Here is a 24,322-nt window from a genome sequence, read left to right as displayed (position 1 = left end):
TCTAGGAAAAGGAGTAACCAAGCAGTTTGGTTGGATTATTGTAGGAAGAAAAGTTACAAATGCTCACTTGAAGAGGGCAGAAGATGCTGAACAACTTCCAGCTTGCTTTAGATCTACCTAAAGAAAAAAAATACATCCCAGGGTTGTGGTGTATAACATTTCTGGATTGTCAGTGTTCAATTTATGGATGGAAAGGAGTGGGGAGAGGGGGAACTTGCAATACCTCTGGGAAGGGAGGATGCTTTCGCTCCCGGAAAACCTCTGCCACAAATGGCATTCCTGAGATCAGGGCTCCACCCTTTCAGCGTAAGGGTGGTTGTGATGGAATGGGATTGCTTGATTCCAGTTTTGCTCTGACAGTGGGAATGAGAGCAGGAGAATGCGCTGTTGCCTCGCAGAGGCAGCCACACTATTTTCTGAAGGTGGCACAGATTTAGTAGATGGCACCGTCCACAGGCAGGCAGCTGGGTGCTTTCCTGTGACTGGTTACTGCGCTTTCCATTACCATCGGTTGTTTTTAAGGCAGCAGAAGATATTTTTGGGGGGTAAAATGAGACCAGCACTGTGGGAATGACTCTGGCATCTCAACATTTCCTGTGGGCTCCATGCACATGACTTAGGATGGTGCAGACCAAGCTGGTCAAGTGCCTAGCCCTGCCTCCCATTTCATAGGAAGAAAGAAAAAGAGTTCAGCAGGGCTCAACCTGAAATGATATTTTGTAGCTTCTGGCTCTCCTCAGAGTTCTGCTAAGAGAGGAACGTCTCTGTCCCTGAAGCCAAATAACCCTTGGAATTCACACATGGACCTGTGTGTCGCTTCAAGAGACACCAAGAAGCCCTGCCACTTTGCAAGGGTAGCTGTTGTTCCACTGCTGCATTTCTTGGCTGGGCAAAGCCCCTCCTGCCCCCACTACGGCCTGAGCTTGAAGATACAAAACACCAGCCGGGAGGGCAGGCATGGAAAGCTTGACAAAGGCTGAAGGCAGCACTCTGATTCCCCCTTTTCCCAAGACGTTTCTTTAGCCGAAGTTGTTGACAAGGACCAGCCTTTAAACACCGCAATGGGTTTGCTGTTTTATTTTTCGGGTTCTCAGTCCTGCGTGGGACTCGCTAAGTTGGTGCTGCAGAGGCTCCGGCAAGGCATCAAAAATGCCGGCCCCGCACCCAAGGGTGGCATGAGATCTCCTCCAGCTCCGGCCTGTCCGCAGGGTGCTTGGCCAAACACCATCGGATCAGGTGCTGGAGCTCTGGGGAGAGAAGGCAGAAAGCGCCGGTCACCGGCAGAGTCTCCTGCCCAGCTGCCCCCGTCGCCCGCGGGGCCCGGGCCATGTTGTGCCGGGCTCTGGGCCGTGCCGGGCTCCCGACCGGCTCTGCCCCACGCGGGAGAGCGGCACGGCGGGACACGGCCGCCTCCTCCGGCCGCCCGTGCCGCGCTGACCCCGTCGGCACGGGCCCCTCCTGCGGCCGGCCCTGGAGGGCAGATCCACGTCCCGCGGAGCTGGTGAGGGCCGCGCCGAGCTGCGCGCCGCCAGCTGCCAAAGCCCGCCGGCTTGAGGCCGGACACCCACCTGGAGAGAGCTGCTGCTGGAAGACGAGCTTGCCCAGCACGATGTCAGGCTCATCCTGGAAGGGGAGGCTCCCGCAGACCATGACGTACAGCAGCACGCCCAGGGACCAGATGGTGGCCGCGTGGCCGTGGTAGCAGCCGAGCCAGATCCACTCGGGCGGGCTGTACACGCGCGTTCCTAGGGGAGACAGGCGGCGCTGGCCGGGCGCAGGCTGCTGCCTTCCAGAGCCTGGCGCCGGCCTCCTGGCCGAGGCAGGGGCTGCAGCCGTGGCCACAGCTTCCCCCCGAGGCCACCCCGCGTCCCCCAGCCAGCTGGCCAAAGGCACGAAACCATTCCGCAAGGCCAAGAAGGCCAGCGGAGCAGCCCAGGCCCTCGTGGGCCCGCTGAGCCCAGGGGCCGGGAGCCGCTTTTGCCCCCCCTCTGTCGGCAGGGCCGGCAGCCGGCTCCTGGGGCTCGGCATCCGCCCCGTGCCTAAAGGCGGCCGGCTGAAGGACGCAGCCCGCAGCCCAGGAGGGAACGGGGCCGTGCGGTGCCTGGCACCGGGAGCAGGGCCCAGGCCATGGGCTCACCGGCAAACCCCGTGAAGGCCCGCTCCTGGAGGAAGGTGCCGCAGCCGAAGTCAATGAGCTTCAGGTGGCCGCTCTCCGGGTTCACCAGGAGGTTCTCTGGCTTGATGTCCCGGTGCAGGACGCCGCAGGCGGTGCAGTGCCGCACTGCCTCCAGCACCTGGCAGAAAAGCCAGCGCGCCTGCTCCTCGCACAGGCAGCCCTGCTCCTGCAGGAACTGCAGGAGATCCTGCGATGCCTCCGGACGCTCCAGCACTAGCACAAAGCTGTCCGGCAGCTCAAACCAATCAAGGAGCTGGATGATATTCTGGCATCCAGAGCCCACCTTCTCCATGAGCACCACCTCCAAGGGCACGCGGGTGCCGTCGGGCTGTGAGCAGGAGAAAGTCAGTGCCTGCAGCAGCCTGCTGCTGCTGCTGCTGCTGCTGCAGCAGCCCTGGGGCTGCGCTGCGCCCTGCCCGGGATGCCCCAGTGCCCCCTGGCGCAGCCTCCCAGGCGCTTGCGCTTCCTCCCGCCCGGGGGATGCTCGGGGGTGCCGCTGCCCGGCCCCAGCTCCGCTCTCCGGTGTGCCCAGGCCCGCGGGGCTGCGGCTCCGCACGCTGAGCCCGCCCCGGGATTCTCCCTGCCCGCCACGCCCCGCTCTGTCCCGCTGGCCCCGTTCACTCACCAGCTCGTCCCACTGCAGGACGCTCTCCCGGGCCACGCGTTTGATGGCCACCTGCGAGCCACGGAGAGAGGAGGGCTGAGCTCCAGCCCTGCCGCTCCCCGCCGCTGCCCCTCCTGCCCCGCCCGGCCGTGGCGGCCACTCACCGGGCTCCCGTCCGAGAGGCGGATGCCCGAGTAGACGGTGCTGAAGCCGCCGCTGCCCAGCTGCGGGCCCCACAGGTACAGCTCCTGCCGCTGCCTCTGTTGCCCTGCGGCCGAGAGAAGCCATCAGCCTTGCGCCCAGAACCCCCCGCAAGTGCCCGCGAGTGAAGCGGGCCGGGCCCCCGCGGCCGCCGCGCTCTCACCTGCTTCCTGCTGCGCGCCGGGCAGCGGCCACCGCCCTGCAGCCGCCGGGCTGGCGAGCGGCAGAGCCGGGCCGGGGCAGCGCGCACAGGCGGCTGCGGCAGCCCCGGGGCAGCGGGGCAGGGCGGCACCGTCGCTGTCCCCGGCGGCGTGGGCTGGGCTCTGCTCCTGACGACGGCCGGGGCTGCAGCCCGACCCTTGGCACAGGGGGATCCCAGGAGCGGCTGCAAGGCAGACAGGGCTTTTTCGAGCCGTGCCGTCGGAGGCACTGGAAACAGCCGGCGACTAGGCTGCTCGCAGGGGCCCTGGCCTGGCCTGGCCGCGCCCCTCCAGAGCCCCGGGGGAGCCGCAGGCAGCTCCTCGGGAGATCTCACCTGCTACTAGAAAGGCCTTGGCGGCACTCGAGGGCTGTCTTGGGGCAGCTTCCTGCAGATGGAGGAACCTCCGTGCTGTCTGGAGGCTCGTCTCCACCACCAGGCTGGGGCTGTTGCTGGCGGGCAGAACCAGAAGAGCGTCCTGGCTGTCCTGGCTGCTGTGGGATGCCCACTGCTGGCTCCAGGACGCTTGCTGCCCCAGCAGCTGCTCCTGAGCGGGCTCCCCTGCATCGGGCTGGGCTCCCAGTTGGACTTCTGCGCTTTCCCTTGCCACGTCAAGGGTCAGGATGTTGCCTGTGTTGTTGAAGTCCCAGAGTCCAAGGGAGCTGGGAGACCTGTCCACGGGCTCTGCTCCTTCCGCAGGCTGACAGGTCTCACTGAGCCTCTGCAAGGGATGCAGGCTGTCAGAGATAGCAGAGGCCCCTGGCTGGATGCAGGGTCTCTGACAGCCTGAGCTTCCTGCATGAATGGTGATGTCTCTCCCCTGCTGTGCCATCCTTGCAGGCCTTGAGGCTCTCCCAGGGATGGAGAAACTTGCTGGGAGCAGCCTGTGGACGGGATGGAGGCTTCTGGAGGAGCTGGCTAAGCCACAGCAGGGCAGGTGGCCTTGGTTCTGCAGCTCCTCCAGTTCATTCCACAACTCCTGCCACATCCCAGAGTAGAGCGGCTCAGGTGTCCCGTTGCCATCCCCGAGGTGCAGCATCAGTTCCTGCAGCTCCCGGGCCTCTGCCAGGCAGGGGCCGCAGCTGCAGGGGCTGCCCAGGGGGCTGGCGGGAGCACGTGGCCGCTTGCCAGGAGTCGCCCGAGGCCTGGGGAACCTGGGAGCCGCAGGGGCTCCTCGCTTCCTCCGTGAGCCTCTGGGCTGGACCCTGGGGCGCTTCCTCCACTTCCCTCTCCGTGTCCGCCGGCCCCGCGGTTGCCGGTGGCCAAAGGCCCACCAGACAGCCACGGCGGCCAGCAGCAGGAGAAGCACGGTCAGCAGGACGTCACCGTCACCCATGGCTCCGGCACGTCCCGTCGCGACTGCACTGGCAGCTGCGGGCGCTGGCCCGTCTCACACAGCCACAGCGCGGTGATGTCACAGCGATGTCACATTGCTGCGGCCAGCCCAGCCCTGGGACATCACAGCCCTGCCTCACGCCAGCGCTCTGCCCCTTTGTGCAGTCACAGCCGTGCCTCGGCCCCGCCCTCCGCAGTGCCCCAGGAGGGATGAGGGGGCTCCCTAGGGGCACTTGCCAGCTCTCTGGAGCAGAGCGGGTGGAAGATTCTTCTTTACGTAGGACACAGGGATGAGGAGGGGAATGTTGATGATCTCACCTCCTTGCTGGCAGAGCATGGGACATGGGTTGTCCAATGTGACACTGCAAAGTCCTTGAGGAGGGCAAGCCCCACTCAGCAACATCCAAGACATCTGTGTGCTATCCACCACATTCCCATGCTGAATCCAAACCCAGCTCTTTGCCGCTCCCTGGGAAGAAAATGGATCCTATCCCACTGAAAGCCAGTACATCTGCCCATTCTTCACCCAGCACACCCTTTCTGTGTGTCACACAGCTGGACACCTGCTCCAGGTGTATTCTGTGAGGGACAGGATCAAAACTCCACTTAAAACCCTGAAATAGAACCTGCTTTTCCTTCCCATCATCCATGAGACCAGGCCAGGACATCGCTGCTGTTTCTGTGCTGCTGGAACTCCAGTGGTGTGAGCTCCAGTCGAGGGATCTGTGACCTGTGGATGAGCCCAGACAGGAGCAGGCATCCGTGGCTGGGAATAAGCCCATGGCAGAGCAGGAATCTCTCAGAGTACTTGTGGCCATGGTTGTTTCCATGCCCAAGAAGGGACTGTGGCCCAAGGATAAACCTGAAGCCTCTGTGGCTGTGGATTAGGCCATGCTCAGCAGGTAGCCCTCGAAACATCAGTGCCTGTGCCTGGGGTCGTGCTGGAGCACCTGAGAGCCATGACCATGGAAGAACCCCTGGCAGAGCAGTTACAGCCTTGGGGGTGCTGCAGCCGTGGTTCAGGCCACATCCTTTTCTTTAGTGGGGATGGAAAACTTCATTGCCTATACTTTGTATAAAATCATGTTTGTAAAAATGTAAGGTTCTAAATTCTTAGGTTCAGGACAAATAAAACACTGCTAATTTTCCTTCAGCTATTTCGTTACTTGTTCCATGGTTATCTTTAAGAGTGAATAAAGGATACAAAAGGCGCTCTTAAAAATGAATTTCAAGAGCTCTTTGGAATTTTGTTTTCAAAGGAGAATGAAATAAAGAGGATTGATAGTATGACCTATGCAGCTGGTGACAAGCTTGGTATTATGTTTAAGCTTTTTTTAAATTATTGGATATAGCCACTTTTTAAGAAATCTTGCATGTAAATATACTGTTAGTTTTTAAAGTAGAAAAGTGTAAGCTGGTGTTTTGTAGAAGCAGCTGAATGCATTGGTCTTCCTGGCAGGTTTGGCTGAGTTGTGTTGGTGAGTGTGTGTTTTGGTTTTGTTGCAGTTATCCTGGAGAGGATGGTCTGGGCAGGAGAAAAAGGCTCTCTGCAAACCTAGCAAACAAAAGTACCTTGTAGCTGGGCTTTGTTTCAGAGCTGGATCTACACACATCCTTTTCTTACGCAGCCTTGGAAATTGCACCGCTCCTTTGCTGTTAATGACAAGGTTATTTAAATATGGCAAGGTAATCTGGACTCTTAAATCATGGTAGCCTTGCACAGCACAGCGTGATCCCTTCTGTTCCCGGAGAAATCTTGGAAGTTTTATGGAAGAAATTGCCCCTTCAAGGCAAATTAATAAAACACTGTATTCTGTGAACTTCATCCTAACATGAGCACTGTGTGAGCAGTGCTCCAAGCAGTGTCCAACTAGAGTCACCCTTGAAAACTGGAATCTGAAGGATCATCAGCCTGCCTGGGTCACTTTGTTGGATGCATGGCATTGCTGGTAAATTTGTTTCTTCCAGAATAGAAAAGAAAAAGAAAATTGAGGCTTTTTGAGGGTGTGTATTAGATAAACTTTTGTCTGATAGTTCCTATTTATTGATATTCTGTGGTCAATATCACCGTTAGAGTTTGAAAATCACCTATCCAATCTCTGTAGTATGTTGAGAACTTCAAATATAGACGTTTCAATATTTGCAAAATAGTACTTATTTCACTTGGGTTAAATTTAAATTGGGTTAAATAATGGGGAAGCACAGCAAAATCTTCCAGCAACAACTACTTGGAGCAGTGTCTTTGAAAAGACAGGTGTCTGCTAAAGAAGGCAGAAGCCTCCCCTGAAACGGAAAATGTAAACCCCCTCCCTCCAAATCATTATAATTTTAAAATTAAAAGGCTCTCGGGTGAAGATATGGGAATAACAGTTCTTGTCCTAGTTTGATACGGAAAGAGAATTTTTTTCCGGAAGGACGAGGTCAATTTAGATATTAACCAATTGAAGGTGGACACACCTCTGGGAATATAGAGGGGTTAAAAGCAGAATTCCCAGGGGAACTCGCTCTCTTTAGTTCTGGTCAGTGTGTAGTGCAGCCTCCCCCGCCCGGCCCGGGGCCGGGTGGGGAGGGGAAGGCCCATGGCCTGACGGAGGTAAGGCCGAAGGGTGGAGGGACTGAAACCGGGCTGGCCCCTGCAGATGGAAGGGTGGAAGAAATCTAAGATGTCTCCGTCCCCCCGCAGAGAAACACAAGATACACAAGAAACACATAGAAACACAAGATGTAGAGCTGTATTTTCTTCAAGAGTCTGTGCCACAAGAGACTCCTGCCTCCCTCGAAGGGCTGAGTATCGATTGTTTAGAAGGTAAAAACCTGAGTGGGGTCTAGATTGTGTCTCACTGTAGTTTGTTAGAGTTAGGTGGTAGGAAGATGAATGCTTTGCAAGGTTTCAATTTGATCTTTGTGTATTTTTTCTTTCCTTTTTTTCCTTTCTCTTTTCTTTTGTAGTAGTAGCCTAATAAAGTTTTTTTTTTTTTTCTCTTATTAAGCTTAGGCCTGTTTAGCTCTGCTCTAAATTCCACTTCACAGCATTCAAGGGAGGGATCACATTTTCATGGGAGCACTGGCATTGTGCCAGTGTCAAACCATGACATTTTTGGTTCCCTGACCGGGAAAAATAAAATCAAATCAAATAAGACAAGATAAGCTAGTGATAACATAAAAGCTGTAAGATGAAATCAAAGAAGAATAAAAGCAAAGCATGTGTTAAATTTTGAAATAAATTAGGGTAGAAATTTAGTATAAGTTGCTGTTTCATATAGAATGTGTTAAATGTAATTTTGATAGTGATTTTTTGTTTCTTTTTTTGTAATCAGTGTTCTCTGAAGCAAAGGGTAGAGTGTCGTGGTTTGACACAGAAAGAGAATTTTTTCCGGAAGGAAGAGATCAATTTAGATATTAACCAATTGAAGGTGGACACGCCTCTGAGAACACAGAGGGGTTAAAAGCAGAATTCCCAGGGGAACTCGCTCTCTTTAGTTCCCGTTAGTGTGTAGTGCAGCCTCCCCCGCCTGGCCCGTGGCTGGGTGGGGAGGGGAAAGGCCATGGCCTGACGGAGGTAAGGCCGAAGGGTGGAGGGCCTGGAACCGGGCTGGCCCCTGCAGATGGAAGGGTGGAAGAAATCTAAGATGTCTCCGTTGCCCCCCCCAGAGTTTCTCTCCTGAGAGAAAGAGAGAAAGAGACATCGGCAGTTTTGTCAGCAATTCCACCGTGAGGAAAGAGGAGCGGGGGGAGCTGCAAGGTGCCCTGTGCGTGGGAGTTGCCGGAGTCTGGGCATCGAGCCATCCGTGCGGAGTTTGAACTTTTAACCCTTTCTTGAGAAATGAAAGCTTTGTGAATTTTTCCTTCCCCTCCTCGGTTTGAAAGAGAGGAAGAGAGACACCTTAGACCCTGGGATGTTAGAAGGAGAAATTCTAGATGGGAGGGGGACAAGGAGTGGCTTTTGACTGGACTTTTCCATGTTAGCCACAAACTGAACTAATCTTCTTTTAAGAGAGACTGTATTTTGAGAAAATGCCAGTGAGTCAAGAGACCTCCTTCAGCTGGGAAGACACAGAAGTGAACAGAGAAAAAAGTTAAGAGGGTTTGTGGTGGCGCCCCCTGTCTTTAAAGGAAAGAGAAGAGAAGAAGATCTCTGTTTTTAAACCCTCAGCTCTAGGGGAAATGGGAAAATAGGGGGGACTGTGGTCCCAAAAAATGAAAAACTGAACTGTTGTTTTTCTTCCCTCTTGGCAGGGCATCCTTGAAAGGAAATATCCTAAAAGCAGTCTGTCCATCCATGCATTGGTGGTGAGAGCACTGTGCATAGAAAAGAGAAGGTTACTATAGCAAACTTTTCTCCGGGCGGTGCCATGTGTGACATAGAAACACAAGATGTAGATCTATATTTTCTTCAAGAGTCTGTGCCACAAGAGAGACTCCTGCCTCCCTCGAAGGGGCTGAGTATTGATCGTTTAGAAGGTAAAAACCTGATTGGGGTCTAGATTGTGTCTCACTGTAGTTTGTTAGAGTTGGGTGGTAGGAAGAGGAATGCTTTGCAAGGTTTTCATTTGATCTTTGTGTATTTTTTCTTTCCTTTTTTTCCTTTCTCTTTTCTTTTGTAGTAGTAGCCTAATAAAGTTTTTTTTTTCTGTTATTAAGCTTAGGCCTGTTTTGCTCTGCTCTAAATTCCACTTCACAGCATTCAAGGGAGGGATCACATTTTCATGGGAGCATTGGCATTGTGCCAGTGTCAAACCATAACAGTTCTTTACTAGGAAAACTCAAAAATACAAATGTAATAGGACAAAGCTCAACAAAAAGAAACGAGTGAGAGAGTCAGAATAAGACCTGACACCCTGTGGGTCAGGGTGGTGGCAGCATCCCATTAAATGGTGGCTGCAGTGCTCCTGCAGTTCCAGCTGTGCTTCTGCTGGAGCAGGGATCCTGTAGAAAGGTGGAGTTTTCTTCTGAAGGCCCAGTAGTGGTATAGATGGGCCTGGTCTTCCTCTGGGAATCCAGTGGCGAAGAAAGCTGCACCTCCGGGAATCCAGTTGGGAGAAAGGCTGCCCTGGTGTCCCAAAATCTCTGATTATACCCAGTTAGGAATACTTGGTTCCTCCCCCTGGGCAGAACATCTCCCAGTGAGATGATATAATTTTATCAGCCATGCAGGGCCACTCCATGGCCCATTACCAGCAGATTTCTCCCCAGAGGGAGTATTGGTTTGTAGAAGAGATAAAGAAAACTGCCCAATGAACAGAAGATAACTGCCACACCTCCAACAGGTGGCAGAGAGAATACACACATTGCCTTGCAATCTAGGACAAGGAGTAACCAAGCAGTTTGGTTGGATTATTGTAGGAAGAAAAGTTACAAATGCTCACTTGAAGAGGGCAGAAGATGCTGAACAACTTCCAGCTTGCTTTAGATCTACCTAAAGAAAAAAAATACATCCCAGGGTTGTGGTGTATAACATTTCTGGATTGTTAGTGTTCAATTTATGGATGGAATGGAGTGGGGAGAGGGGGAACTTGCAATACCTCTGGGAAGGGAGGATGCTTTCGCTCCCGGAAAACCTCTGCCACAAATGGCATTCCTGAGATCAGGGCTCCACCTTTTCAGCGTAAGGGTGGTTATGATGGAATGGGATTGCTTGGTTCCAGTTTTGCTCTGACAGTGGGAATGAGAGCAGGAGAATGTGCTGTTGCCTCACAGAGGCAGCCACACTATTTTCTGAAGGTGGCACAGGTTTAGTAGATGGCACCCTCCACAGGCAGGCAGCTGGGTGCTTTCCTGTGACTGGTTACTGCGCTTTCCATTACCATCGGTTGTTTTTAAGGCAGCAGAAGATATTTTTGGGGGGTAAAATGAGACCAGCACTGTGGGAATGACTCTGGCATCTCAACATTTCCTGTGGGCTCCATGCACATGACTTAGGATGGTGCAGACCAAGCTGGTCAAGCACCTAGCCCTGCATCCCATTTCATAGGAAGAAAAAAAAAGAGCTCAGCAGGGCTCAACCTGAAATGATATTTTGTAGCTTCTGGCTCTCCTCAGAGTTCTGCTAAGAGAGGAACGTCTCTGTCCCTGAAGCCAAATAACCCTTGGAATTCACACATGGACCTGTGTGTCGCTTCAAGAGACACCAAGAAGCCCTGCCACTTTGCAAGGGTAGCTGTTGTTCCACTGCTGCATTTCTTGGCTGGGCAAAGCCCCTCCTGCCCCCACTACGGCCTGAGCTTGAAGATACAAAACACCAGCCGGGAGGGCAGGCATGGAAAGCTTGACAAAGGCTGAAGGCAGCACTCTGATTCCCCCCTTGCCCAAGACGTTTCTTTAGCTGAAGTTGCTGAAAAGAACCAGCCCCTTGACACACCGCAATGGGTTTGCTGTTTTATTTTTCGGGTTCTCAGTCCTGCGTGGGACTCGCTAAGTTGGTGCTGCAGAGGCTCCGGCAAGGCATCAAAAATGCCGGCCCCGCACCCAAGGGTGGCATGAGATCTCCTCCAGCTCCGGCCTGTCCGCAGGGTGCTTGGCCAAACACCATCGGATCAGGTGCTGGAGCTCTGGGGAGAGAAGGCAGAAAGCGCCGGTCACCGGCAGAGTCTCCTGCCCAGCTGCCCCCGTCGCCCGCGGGGCCCGGGCCATGTTGTGCCGGGCTCTGGGCCGTGCCGGGCTCCCGACCGGCTCTGCCCCACGCGGGAGAGCGGCACGGCGGGACACGGCCTCCTCCTCCGGCCGCCCGTGCCGCGCTGACCCCGTCGGCACGGGCCCCTCCTGCGGCCGGCCCTGGAGGGCAGATCCACGTCCCGCGGAGCTGGTGAGGGCCGCGCCGAGCTGTGCGCCGCCAGCTGCCAAAGCCCGCCGGCTTGAGGCCGGACACCCACCTGGAGAGAGCTGCTGCCGGAAGACGAGCTTGCCCAGCACGATGTCAGGCTCATCCTGGAAGGGGAGGCTCCCGCAGACCATGACGTACAGCAGCACGCCCAGGGACCAGATGGTGGCCGCGTGGCCGTGGTAGCAGCCGAGCCAGATCCACTCGGGCGGGCTGTACACGCGCGTTCCTAGGGGAGACAGGCGGCGCTGGCCAGGCGCAGGCTGCTGCCTTCCAGAGCCTGGCGCCGGCCTCCTGGCCGAGGCAGGGGCTGCAGCCGTGGCCACAGATTCCCCCCGAGGCCACCCCGCGTCCCCCAGCCAGCTGGCCAAAGGCACGAAACCATTCCGCAAGGCCAAGAAGGCCAGCGGAGCAGCCCAGGCCCTCGTGGGCCCGCTGAGCCCAGGGGCCGGGAGCCGCTTTTGCCCCCCCTCTGTCGGCAGGGCCGGCAGCCGGCTCCTGGGGCTCGGCATCCGCCCCGTGCCTAAAGGCGGCCGGCTGAAGGACGCAGCCCGCAGCCCAGGAGGGAACGGGGCCGTGCGGTGCCTGGCACCGGGAGCAGGGCCCAGGCCATGGGCTCACCGGCAAAGCCCGTGAAGGCCCGCTCCTGGAGGAAGGTGCCGCAGCCGAAGTCAATGAGCTTCAGGTGGCCGCTCTCCGGGTTCACCAGGAGGTTCTCTGGCTTGATGTCCCGGTGCAGGACGCCGCAGGCGGTGCAGTGCCGCACTGCCTCCAGCACCTGGCAGAAAAGCCAGCGCGCCTGCTCCTCGCACAGGCAGCCCTGCTCCTGCAGGAACTGCAGGAGATCCTGCGATGCCTCCGGACGCTCCAGCACTAGCACAAAGCTGTCCGGCAGCTCAAACCAATCGAGGAGCTGGATGATATTCTGGCAGCCAGAGCCCACCTTCTCCATGAGCACCACCTCCAAGGGCACGCGGGTGCCGTCGGGCTGTGAGCAGGAGAAAGTCAGTGCCTGCAGCAGCCTGCTGCTGCTGCTGCTGCTGCTGCTGCAGCAGCCCTGGGGCTGCGCTGCGCCCTGCCCGGGATGCCCCAGTGCCCCCTGGCGCAGCCTCCCAGGCGCTTGCGCTTCCTCCCGCCCGGGGGATGCTCGGGGGTGCCGCTGCCCGGCCCCAGCTCCGCTCTCCGGTGTGCCCAGGCCCGCGGGGCTGCGGCTCCGCACGCTGAGCCCGCCCCGGGATTCTCCCTGCCCGCCACGCCCCGCTCTGTCCCGCTGGCCCCGTTCACTCACCAGCTCGTCCCACTGCAGGACGCTCTCCCGGGCCACGCGTTTGATGGCCACCTGCGAGCCACGGAGAGAGGAGGGCTGAGCTCCAGCCCTGCCGCTCCCCGCCGCTGCCCCTCCTGCCCCGCCCGGCCGTGGCGGCCACTCACCGGGCTCCCGTCCGAGAGGCGGATGCCCGAGTAGACGGTGCTGAAGCCGCCGCTGCCCAGCTGCGGGCCCCACAGGTACAGCTCCTGCCGCTGCCTCTGTTGCCCTGCGGCCGAGAGAAGCCATCAGCCTTGCGCCCAGAACCCCCCGCAAGTGCCCGCGAGTGAAGCGGGCCGGGCCCCCGCGGCCGCCGCGCTCTCACCTGCTTCCTGCTGCGCACCGGGCAGCGGCCACCGCCCTGCAGCCGCCGGGCTGGCGAGCGGCAGAGCCGGGCCGGGGCAGCGCGCACAGGCGGCTGCGGCAGCCCCGGGGCAGCGGGGCAGGGCGGCACCGTCGCTGTCCCCGGCGGCGTGGGCTGGGCTCTGCTCCTGACGACGGCCGGGGCTGCAGCCCGAGCCTTGGCACAGGGGGATGCCAGGAGCGGCTGCAAGGCAGACAGGGCTTTTTCAAGCCGTGCCGTCGGAGGCACTGGAAACAGCCGGCGGCTAGGCTGCTCGCAGGGGCCCTGGCCTGGCCTGGCCGCGCCCCTCCAGAGCCCCGGGGGAGCCGCAGGCAGCTCCTCGGGAGATCTCACCTGCTACTAGAAAGGCCTTGGCTGCACTCGAGGGCTGTCTTGGGGCAGCTTCCTGCAGATGGAGGAACCTCCGTGCTGTCTGGAGGCCCGTCTCCACCACCAGGCTGGGGCTGTTGCTGGCGGGCAGAACCAGAAGAGCATCCTGGCTGTCCTGGCCGCTGTGGGATGCCCACTGCTGGCTCCAGGACGCTTGCTGCCCCAGCAGCTGCTCCTGAGCAGGCTCCCCTGCACCGGTCTGGGCTCCCAGTTGGACTTCTGCGCTTTCCCTTGCCACGTCAAGGGTCAGGATGGCGCCTGTGTTGTTGAAGTCCCAGAGTCCAAGGGAGCTGGGAGACCTGTCCACGGGCTCTGCTCCTTCTGTAGGCTGACAGGTCTCACTGAGCCTCTGCAAGGGATGCAGGCTGTCAGAGATAGCAGAGGCCCCTGGCTGGATGCAGGGTCTCTGACAGCCTGAGCTTCCTGCATGAATGGTGATGTCTCTCCCCTGCTGTGCCATCCTTGCAGGCCTTGAGGCTCTCCCAGGGATGGAGAAACTTGCTGGGAGCAGCCTGTGGACGGGATGGAGGCTTCTGGAGGAGCTGGCTAAGCCACAGCAGGGCAGGTGGCCTTGGTTCTGCAGCTCCTCCAGTTCATTCCACAACTCCTGCCACATCCCAGAGTAGAGCGGCTCAGGTGTCCCGTTGCCATCCCCGAGGTGCAGCATCAGTTCCTGCAGCTCCCGGGCCTCTGCCAGGCAGGGGCCGCAGCTGCAGGGGCTGCCCAGGGGGCTGGCGGGAGCACGTGGCCGCTTGCCAGGAGTCGCCCGAGGCCTGGGGAACCTGGGAGCCGCAGGGGCTCCTCGCTTCCTCGGTGAGCCTCTGGGCTGGACCCTGGGGCGCTTCCTCCACTTCCCTCTCCGTGTCCGCCGGCCCCGCGGTTGCCGGTGGCCAAAGGCCCACCAGACAGCCACGGCGGCCAGCAGCAGGAGAAGCACGGTCACCAGGACGTCACCGTCACCCATGGCTCCGGCACGTCCCGTCGCGACTGCACTGGCAGCTGCGGGCGCTGGCCCGTCTCACACAGCCACAGCGCAGTGATGTCACAGCGATGTCACAGTGCTGCGGCCAGCACAGCCCTGGGACATCACAGCCCTGCCTCACGCCAGCGCTCTGCCCCTTTGTGCAGTCACAGCCCTGCCTCGGCCCCGCCCTCCGCAGTGCCCCAGGAGGGATGAGGGGGCTCCCTAGGGGCACTTGCCAGCTCTCTGGAGCAGAGCGGGTGGAAGATTCTTCTTTACGTAGGACACAGGGATGAGGAGGGGAATGTTGATGGTCTCACCTCTTTGCTGGCAGAGCACGGGACATGGATTGTCCAATGTGACACTGCAAAGTCCTTGAGGAGGGCAAGCCCCGCTCAGCAACATCCAAGACATCTGTGTGCTATCCACCACATTCCCGTCCTGAATCCAAACCCAGCTCTTTGCCGCTCCCTGGGAAGAAAATGGATCCTATCCTACTGAAGCCAGTACATCTGCCCATTCTTCACCCAGCACACCCTTTCTGTGTGTCACACAGCTGGACACCTGCTCCAGGTGTATTCTGTGAGGGACAGGATCAAAACTCCACTTAAAACCCTGAAATAGAACCTGCTTTTCCTTCCCATCATCCATGAGACCAGGCCAGGACATCGCTGCTGTTTCTGTGCTGCTGGAACTCCAGTGGTGTGAGCTCCAGTCGAGGGATCTGTGACCTGTGGATGAGCCCAGACAGGAGCAGGCATCCGTGGCTGGGAATAAGCCCATGGCAGAGCAGGAATCTCTCAGAGTACCTGTGGCCATGGTTGTTTCCATGGCCAAGAAGGGATTGTGGCCCAGGGATAAACCTGAAGCCTCTGTGGCTGTGGATTAGGCCATGCTCAGCAGGTAGCCCTCGAAACATCAGTGCCTGTGCCTGGGGTCGTGCTGGAGCACCTGAGAGCCATGACCATGGAAGAACCTTTGGCAGAGCAGTTACAGCCTTGGGGGTGCTGCAGCCGTGGTTCAGGCCACATCCTTTTCTTTAGTGGGGATGGAAAACTTCATTGCCTATACTTTGTATAAAATCATGTTTGTAAAAATGTAAGGTTCTAAATTCTTAGGTTCAGGACAAATAAAACACTGCTAATTTTCCTTCAGCTATTTCGTTACTTGTTCCATGGTTATCTTTAAGAGTGAATAAAGGATACAAAAGGCGCTCTTAAAAATGAATTTCAAGAGCTCCTTGGAATTTTGTTTTCAAAGGAGAATGAAATAAAGAGGATTGATAGTATGACCTATGCAGCTGGTGACAAGCTTGGTATTATGTTTAAGCTTTTTTTAAATTATTGGATATAGCCACTTTTTAAGAAATCTTGCATGTAAATATACTGTTAGTTTTTAAAGTAGAAAAGTGTAAGCTGATGTTTTGTAGAAGCAGCTGAATGCATTGGTCTTCCTGGCAGGTTTGGCTGAGTTGTGTTGGTGAGTGTGTGTTTTGGTTTTGTTGCAGTTATCCTGGAGAGGATGGTCTGGGCAGGAGAAAAAGGCTCTCTGCAAACCTAGCAAACAAAAGTACCTTGTAGCTGGGCTTTGTTTCAGAGCTGGATCTACACACATCCTTTTCTTACGCAGCCTTGGAAATTGCACCGCTCCTTTGCTGTTAATGACAAGGTTATTTAAATATGCCAAGGTAATCTGGACTCTTAAATCATGGTAGCCTTGCACAGCACAGCGTGATCCCTTCTGTTCCCGGAGAAATCTTGGAAGTTTTATGGAAGAAATTGCCCCTTCAAGGCAAATTAATAAAACACTTTATTCTGTGAACTTCATCCTAACATGAGCACTGTGTGAGCAGTGCTCCAAGCAGTGTCCAACTAGAGTCACCCTTGAAAACTGGAATCTGAAGGATCATCAGCCTGCCTGGGTCACTTTGTTGGATGCATGGCATTGCTGGTAAATTTGTTTCTTCCAGAATAGAAAAGAAAAAGAAAATTGAGGCTTTTTGAGGGTGTGTATTAGATAAACTTTTGTCTGATAGTTCCTATTTATTGATATTCTGTGGTCAATATCACCGTTAGAGTTTGAAAATCACCTATCCAATCTCTGTAGTATGTTGAGAACTTCAAATATAGACGTTTCAATATTTGCAAAATAGTACTTATTTCACTTGGCTTAAATTTAAATTGGGTTAATAATGGGGAAGCACAGCAAAATCTACCAGCAACAACTACTTGGAGCAGTGTCTGGGTTTGAAAAGACAGGTGTCTGCTAAAGAAGGCAGAAGCCTCCCCTGAAACGGAAAATGTAAACCCCTTCCCTCCAAATCATTATAATTTTAAAATTAAAAGGCTCTCGGGTGAAAATATGGGAATAACAGTTCTTGTCGTAGTTTCATACGGAAAGAGAATTTTTTCCGGAAGGAAGAGGTCAATTTAGATATTAACCAATTGAAGGTGGACACACCTCTGGGAATATAGAGGGGTTAAAAGCAGAATTCCCAGGGGAACTCGCTCTCTTTAGTTCCGGTCAGCGTGCAGTGCAGCCTCCCCCGCCCGGCCCGTGGCTGGGTGGGGAGGGGAAGGCCCATGGCCTGACGGAGGTAAGGCCAAAGGGTGGAGGGACTGAAACTGGGCTGGCCCCTGCAGATGGAAGGGTGGAAGAAATCTAAGATGTCTCCGTCCCCCCCCGCCCCCCCCAGAGAAACACAAGATACACAAGAAACACATAGAAACACAAGATGTAGAGCTGTATTTTCTTCAAGAGTCTGTGCCACAAGAGACTCCTGCCTCCCTCGAAGGGCTGAGTATCGATTGTTTAGAAGGTAAAAACCTGATTGGGGTCTAGATTGTGTCTCACTGTAGTTTGTTAGAGTTGGGTGGTAGGAAGATGAATGCTTTGCAAGGTTTTCATTTGATCTTTGTGTATTTTTTCTTTCCCTTTTTTCCTTTCTCTTTTCTTTTGTAGTAGTAGCTTAATAAAGTTTTTTTTCTCTTATTAAGCTTAGGCCTGTTTTGCACTGTTCTAAATTCCACTTCATAGCATTCAAGGGAGGGATCACATTTTCATGGGAGCACTGGCATTGTGCCAGTGTCAAACCATGACATTTTTGGTTCCCTGACCGGGAAAAATAAAATAAAATCATATAAGACAAGATAAGCTAGTGATAACATAAAAGCTGTAAGATGAAATCAAAGAAGAATAAAAGCAAAGCATGTGTTAAATTTTGAAATAAATTAGGGTAGAAATTTAGTATGAGTTGCTGTTTCATATAGAATGTGTTAAATGTAATTTTGATACTGATTTTTTTTTTTTCTTTTTTTGTAATCAGTGTTCTCTGAAGCAAAGGGTAGAGTGTCATAGTTTGACACGGAAAGAGAATTTTTTCCAGAAGGAAGAGCTCAATTTAGATATTAACCAATTGAAGGTGGACACGCCTCTGAGAACACAGAGGGGTTAAAAGCAGAATTCCCAGGGGAACTCGCTCTCTTTAGTTCCGGTCAGCGTGCAGTGCAGCCTCCCCCGCCCGGCCCGTGGCTGGGTGGGGAGGGGAAGGCCCATGGCCTGACGGAGGTAAGGCCGAAGGGTGGAGGGACTGGAACCGGGCTGGCCCCTGCAGATGGAAGGGTGGAAGAAATCTAAGATGTCTCTGTCCCCCGCCGCCCAGAGTTTCTCTCCCGAGAGAGAGAGAGAAAGAGACATCGGCAGTTTTGTCAGCAATTCCACCGTGAGGAAGGAGGAGCGGGGGGAGCTGCAAGGTGCCCAGTGCGTGGGAGTTGCCGGAGTCTGGGCATCGAGCCATCCGTGCGGAGTTTGAACTTTTAACCCTTTCTTGAGAAATGAAAGCTTTGTGAATTTTTCCTTCCCCTCCTCGGTTTGAAAGAGAGGAAGAGGACACCTTGGACCCTGGGATGTTGGAAGGAGAAATTCTAGATGGGAGGCGGACAAGGAGTGGCTTTTGACTGGACTTTTCCATGTTAGCCACAAACTGAACTAATCTTCTCTTTTAAGAAAGACTGTATTTTGAGAAAATGCCAGTGAGTCAAGAGACCTGCTTCAGCTGGGAAGACACAGAAGTGAACAGAGAAAAAAGTTAGAGGGTTTGTGGTGGCGCCCCCTGTCTTTAAAGGAAAGAGAAGAGAAGAAGATCTCTGTTTTTAAACCCTCAGCTCTAGGGGAAATGGGAAAATAGGGGGGACTGTGGTCCCAAAAAATGAAAAACTGAACTGTTGTTTTTCTTCCCTCTTGGCAGGGCATCCTTGAAAGGAAATATCCTAAAAGCAGTCTGTCCATCCATGCATTGGTGGTGAGAGCACTGTGCATAGAAAAGAGAAGGTCACTATAGCAAACTTTTCTCCGGGCGGTGCCATGTGTGACATAGAAACACAAGATGTAGATCTGTATTTTCTTCAAGAGTCTGTGCCACAAGAGAGGCCCCTGCCTCCCTCGAAGGGGCTGAGTATCGATCGTTTAGAAGGTAAAAACCTGATTGGGGTCTAGATTGTGTCTCACTGTAGTTTGTTAGAGTTGGGTGGTAGGAAGAGGAATGCTTTGCAAGGTTTTCATTTGATCTTTGTGTATTTTTTCTTTCCTTTTTTTCCTTTCTCTTTTCTTTTGTAGTAGTAGCTTAATAAAGTTTTTTTTTTCTGTTATTAAGCTTAGGCCTGTTTTGCTCTGCTCTAAATTCCACTTCACAGCATTCAAGGGAGGGATCACATTTTCATGGGAGCATTGGCATTGTGCCAGTGTCAAACCATAACAGTTCTTTACTAGGAAAACTCAAAAATACAAATGTAATAGGACAAAGCTCAACAAAAAGAAACGAGTGAGAGAGTCAGAATAAGACCTGACACCCTGTGGGTCAGGGTGGTGGCTGCATCCCATTAAATGGTGGCTGCAGTGCTCCTGCAGTTCCAGCTGTGCTTCTGCTGGAGCAGGGATCCTGTAGAAAGGTGGAGTTTTCTTCTGAAGGCCCAGTAGTGGTATAGATGGGCCTGGTCTTCCTCTGGGAATCCAGTGGCGAAGAAAGCTGCACCTCCGGGAATCCAGTTGGGAGAAAGGCTGCCCTGGTGTCCCAAAATCTCTGATTATACCCAGTTAGGAATACTTGGTTCCTCCCCCTGGGCAGAAGATCTCCCAGTGGGATTATGTAATTTTATCAGCCATGCAGGGCCACTCCATGGCCCATTACCAGCAGATTTCTCCCCAGAGGGAGTATTGGTTTGTAGAAGAGATAAAGAAAACTGCCCAATGAACAGAAGATAACTGCCACACCTCCAACAGGTGGCAGAGAGAATACACACATTGCCTTGCAATCTAGGACAAGGAGTAACCAAGCAGTTTGGTTGGATTATTGTAGGAAGAAAAGTTACAAATGCTCACTTGAAGAGGGCAGAAGATGCTGAACAACTTCCAGCTTGCTTTAGATCTACCTAAAGAAAAAAAATACATCCCAGGGTTGTGGTGTATAACATTTCTGGATTGTTAGTGTTCAATTTATGGATGGAATGGAGTGGGGAGAGGGGGAACTTGCAATACCTCTGGGAAGGGAGGATGCTTTCGCTCCCGGAAAACCTCTGCCACAAATGGCATTCCTGAGATCAGGGCTCCACCTTTTCAGCGTAAGGGTGGTCGTGATGGAATGGGATTGCTTGGTTCCAGTTTTGCTCTGACAGTGGGAATGAGAGCAGGAGAATGCGCTGTTGCCTCGCAGAGGCAGCCACACTATTTTCTGAAGGTGGCACAGGTTTAGTAGATGGCACCTGCCACAGGCAGGCAGCTGGGAGCTTTCCTGTGACTGGTTACTGCGCTTTCCATTACCATCGGTTGTTTTTAAGGCAGCAGAAGATATTTTTGGGGGCTAAAATGAGACCAGCACTGTGGGAATGACTCTGGCATCTCAACATTTCCTGTGGGCTCCATGCACATGACTTAGGATGGTGCAGACCAAGCTGGTCAAGTGCCTAGCCCTGCCTCCCATTTCATAGGAAGAAAGAAAAAGAGTTCAGCAGGGCTCAACCTGAAATGATATTTTGTAGCTTCTGGCTCTCCTCAGAGTTCTGGTAAGAGAGGAACGTCTCTGTCCCTGAAACCAAATAACCCTTGGAATTCACACATGGACCTGTGTGTCGCTTCAAGAGACACCAAGAAGCCCTGCCACTTTGCAAGGGCAGCTGTTGTTCCACTGCTGCATTTCTTGGCTGGACAAAGCCCCTCCTACCCGCACTACAGCCTGAGCTTGAAGATATAAAGAACCAGCCGGGAGGGCAGGCATGGAAAGCTTGACAAAGGCTGAAGGCAGCACTCTGATTCCCCCCTTGCCCAAGACGTTTCTTTAGCTGAAGTTGCTGAAAAGAACCAGCCCCTTGACACACCGCAATGGGTTTGCTGTTTTATTTTTTGGGTTCTCAGTCCTGCGTGGGACTCGCTAAGTTGGTGCTGCAGAGGCTCCGGCAAGGCATCAAAAGCGCCGGCCCCGCACCCAAGGGTGGCATGAGATCTCCTCCAGCTCCGGCCTGTCCGCAGGGTGCTTGGCCAAACACCATCGGATCAGGTGCTGGAGCTCTGGGGGAGAAGGCAGAAAGCGCCGGTCACCGGCAGAGTCTCCTGCCCAGCTGCCCCCGTCGCCCGCGGGGCCCGGGCCATGTTGTGCCGGGCTCTGGGCCGTGCTGGGCTCCCGACCGGCTCTGCCCCACGCGGGAGAGCGGCACGGCGGGACACGGCCGCCTCCTCCGGCCGCCCGTGCCGCGCTGACCCCGTCGGCACGGGCCCCTCCTGCGGCCGGCCCTGGAGGGCAGATCCACGTCCCGCGGAGCTGGTGAGGGCCGCGCCGAGCTGCGCGCCGCCAGCTGCCAAAGCCCGCCGGCTTGAGGCCGGACACCCACCTGGAGAGAGCTGCTGCCGGAAGACGAGCTTGCCCAGCACGATGTCAGGCTCAGCCTGGAAGGGGAGGCTCCCGCAGACCATGACGTACAGCAGCACGCCCAGGGACCAGATGGTGGCCGCGTGGCCGTGGTAGCAGCCGAGCCAGATCCACTCGGGCGGGCTGTACACGCGCGTTCCTAGGGGAGACAGGCGGCGCTGGCCGGGCGCAGGCTGCTGCCTTCCAGAGCCTGGCGCCGGCCTCCTGGCCGAGACAGGGGCTGCAGCCGTGGCCACAGCTTCCCCCCGAGGCCACCCCGCGTCCCCCAGCCAGCTGGCCAAAGGCACGAAACCATTGCGCAAGGCCAAGAAGGCCAGCGGAGCAGCCCAGGCCCTCGTGGGCCCGCTGAGCCCAGGGGCCGGGAGCCGCTTTTGTCCCCCCTCTGTCGGCAGGGCCAGCAGCCAGCTCCTGGGGCTCGGCATCCGCCCCGTTCCTAAAGGCGGCCGGCTGAAGGACGCAGCCCGCAGCCCAGGAGGGAACGGGGCCGTGCGGTGCCTGGCACCGGGAGCAGGGCCCAGGCCATAGGCTCACCGGCAAAGCCCGTGAAGGCCCGCTCCTGGAGGAAGGTGCCGCAGCCGAAGTCAATGAGCTTCAGGTGGCCGCTCTCCGGGTTCACCAGGAGGTTCTCTGGCTTGATGTCCCGGTGCAGGACGCCGCAGGCGGTGCAGTGCCGCACGGCCTCCAGCACCTGGCAGAAAAGCCAGCGCGCCTGCTGCTCGCACAGGCAGCCCTGCTCCTGCAGGAGCTGCAGGAGATCCTGCGATGCCTCCGGACGCTCCAGCACTAGCACAAAGCTGTCCGGCAGCTCAAACCAATCAAGGAGCTGGATGATATTCTGGCAGCCAGAGCCCACCTTCTCCATGAGCACCACCTCCAAGGGCACGCGGGTGCCGTCGGGCTGTGAGCAGGAGAAAGTCAGTGCCTGCAGCAGCCTGCTGCTGCTGCTGCTGCTGCTGCAGCAGCCCTGGGGCTGCGCTGCGCCCTGCCCGGGATGCCCCAGTGCCCTCTGGCGCAGCCTCCCAGGCGCTTGCGCTTCCTCCCGCCCGGGGGATGCTCGGGGGTGCCGCTGCCCGGCCCCAGCTCCGCTCTCCGGTGTGCCCAGGCCCGCGGGGCTGCGGCTCCGCACGCTGAGCCCGCCCCGGGATTCTCCCTGCCCGCCACGCCCCGCTCTGTCCCGCTGGCCCCGTTCACTCACCAGCTCGTCCCACTGCAGGACGCTCTCCCGGGCCACGCGTTTGATGGCCACCTGCGAGCCACGGAGAGAGGAGGGCTGAGCTCCAGCCCTGCCGCTCCCCGCCGCTGCCCCTCCTGCCCCGCCCGGCCGTGGCGGCCACTCACCGGGCTCCCGTCCGAGAGGCGGATGCCCGAGTAGACGGTGCTGAAGCCGCCGCTGCCCAGCTGCGGGCCCCACAGGTACAGCTCCTGCCGCTGCCTCTGTTGCCCTGCGGCCGAGAGAAGCCATCAGCCTGGCGCCCAGAACCCCCCGCAAGTGCCCGCGAGTGAAGCGGGCCGGGCCCCCGCGGCCGCCGCGCTCTCACCTGCTTCCTGCTGCGCGCCGGGCAGCGGCCACCGCCCTGCAGCCGCCGGGCTGGCGAGCGGCAGAGCCGGGCCGGGGCAGCGCGCACAGGCGGCTGCGGCAGCCCCGGGGCAGCGGGGCAGGGCGGCACCGTCGCTGTCCCCGGCGGCGTGGGCTGGGCTCTGCTCCTGACGACGGCCGGGGCTGCAGCCCGAGCCTTGGCACAGGGGGATCCCAGGAGCGGCTGCAAGGCAGACAGGGCTTTTTCGAGCCGTGCCGTCGGAGGCACTGGAAACAGCCGGCGACTAGGCTGCTCGCAGGGGCCCTGGCCTGGCCTGGCCGCGCCCCTCCAGAGCCCCGGGGGAGCCGCAGGCAGCTCCTCGGGAGATCTCACCTGCTACTAGAAAGGCCTTGGCGGCACTCGAGGGCTGTCTTGGGGCAGCTTCCTGCAGATGGAGGAACCTCCGTGCTGTCTGGAGGCCCGTCTCCACCACCAGGCTGGGGCTGTTGCTGGCGGGCAGAACCAGAAGAGCGTCCTGGCTGTCCTGGTTGCTGTGGGATGCCCACTGCTGGCTCCAGGATGCTTGCTGCCCCGCCAGCTGCTCCTGAGCGGGCTCCCCTGCATCGGTCTGGGCTCCCAGTTGGACTTCTGGGCCTTCCCTTGCCACGTCAAGGGTCAGGATGTTGCCTGTGTTGTTGAAGTCCCAGAGTCCAAGGGAGCTGGGAGACCTGTCCACGGGCTCTGCTCTTTCCGCAGGCTGACAGGTCTCACTGAGCCTCTGCAAGGGATGGAGGCTGTCAGAGATAGCAGAGGCCCCTGGCTGGATGCAGGGTCTCTGACAGCCTGAGCTTCCTGCATGAATGGAGATGTCTCTCCCCTGCTGTGCCGTCCTTGCAGGCCTTGAGGCTCTCCCAGGGATGGAGAAACTTGCTGGGAGCAGCCTGTGGACGGGATGGAGGCTTCTGGAGGAGCTGGCTAAGCCACAGCAGGGCAGGTGGCCTTGGTTCTGCAGCTCCTCCAGTTCTTTCCACAATGCCTGCCACATCCCAGAATAGAGCGGCTCACGTGTCCCGTTGCCATCCCCGAGGTGCAGCATCAGTTCCTGCAGCTCCCGGGCCTCTGCCAGGCAGGGGCCGCAGCTGCAGGGGCTGCCCAGGGGGCTGGCGGGAGCACGTGGCCACTTGCCAGGAGTCGCCCGAGGCCTGGGGAACCTGGGAGCCGCAGGGGCTCCTCGCTTCCTCCGTGAGCCTCTGGGCTGGACCCTGGGGCGCTTCCTCCACTTCCCTCTCCGTGTCCGCCGGCCCCGCGGTTGCCGGTGGCCAAAGGCCCACCAGACAGCCACGGCGGCCAGCAGCAGGAGAAGCACGGTCAGCAGGACGTCACCGTCACCCATGGCTCCGGCACGTCCCGTCGCAACTGCACTGGCAGCTGCAGGCGCTGGCCCGTCTCACACAGCCACAGCGCAGTGATGTCACAGCGATGTCACAGTGCTGCGGCCAGCACAGCCCTGGGACATCACAGCCCTGCCTCACGGCAGCGCTCTGCCCCTTTGTGCAG

General features: G+C 56.8%; 2 protein-coding genes across 2 annotated transcripts; both read right to left on the bottom strand.

Annotated features, from left to right (window-relative positions):
- Positions 1-10,885: 10,885 nt before the first annotated feature.
- Positions 10,886-15,151, bottom strand: LOC144246191 (serine/threonine-protein kinase pim-1-like). Its single transcript, XM_077782650.1, has 6 exons — positions 15,142-15,151; positions 12,764-12,867; positions 12,621-12,671; positions 11,954-12,320; positions 11,385-11,561; positions 10,886-11,063 (listed from the first exon to the last, which is right to left on the bottom strand). Exons 1-6 carry the CDS (start codon positions 15,149-15,151, stop codon positions 10,960-10,962), a joined length of 813 nt encoding a protein of 270 aa, XP_077638776.1. The 3' UTR covers positions 10,886-10,959.
- Positions 15,152-20,916: 5,765 nt separating this feature from the next.
- On the bottom strand, positions 20,917-24,158 carry LOC144246190 (serine/threonine-protein kinase pim-1-like). Its single transcript, XM_077782649.1, has 6 exons — positions 24,149-24,158; positions 22,587-22,690; positions 22,444-22,494; positions 21,780-22,146; positions 21,308-21,387; positions 20,917-21,174 (listed from the first exon to the last, which is right to left on the bottom strand). Exons 1-6 carry the CDS (start codon positions 24,156-24,158, stop codon positions 20,917-20,919), a joined length of 870 nt encoding a protein of 289 aa, XP_077638775.1.
- Between the last annotated feature and the right edge of the window lie 164 nt (positions 24,159-24,322).

Source organism: Lonchura striata, chromosome 4 (assembly GCF_046129695.1).
Source record: "Lonchura striata isolate bLonStr1 chromosome 4, bLonStr1.mat, whole genome shotgun sequence".
NCBI classification, from domain to species: Eukaryota; Metazoa; Chordata; class Aves; order Passeriformes; family Estrildidae; genus Lonchura; species Lonchura striata.
Note: the sequence above shows the minus strand (reverse complement) of the source record. Positions and strands in the feature narration are given on the sequence as shown.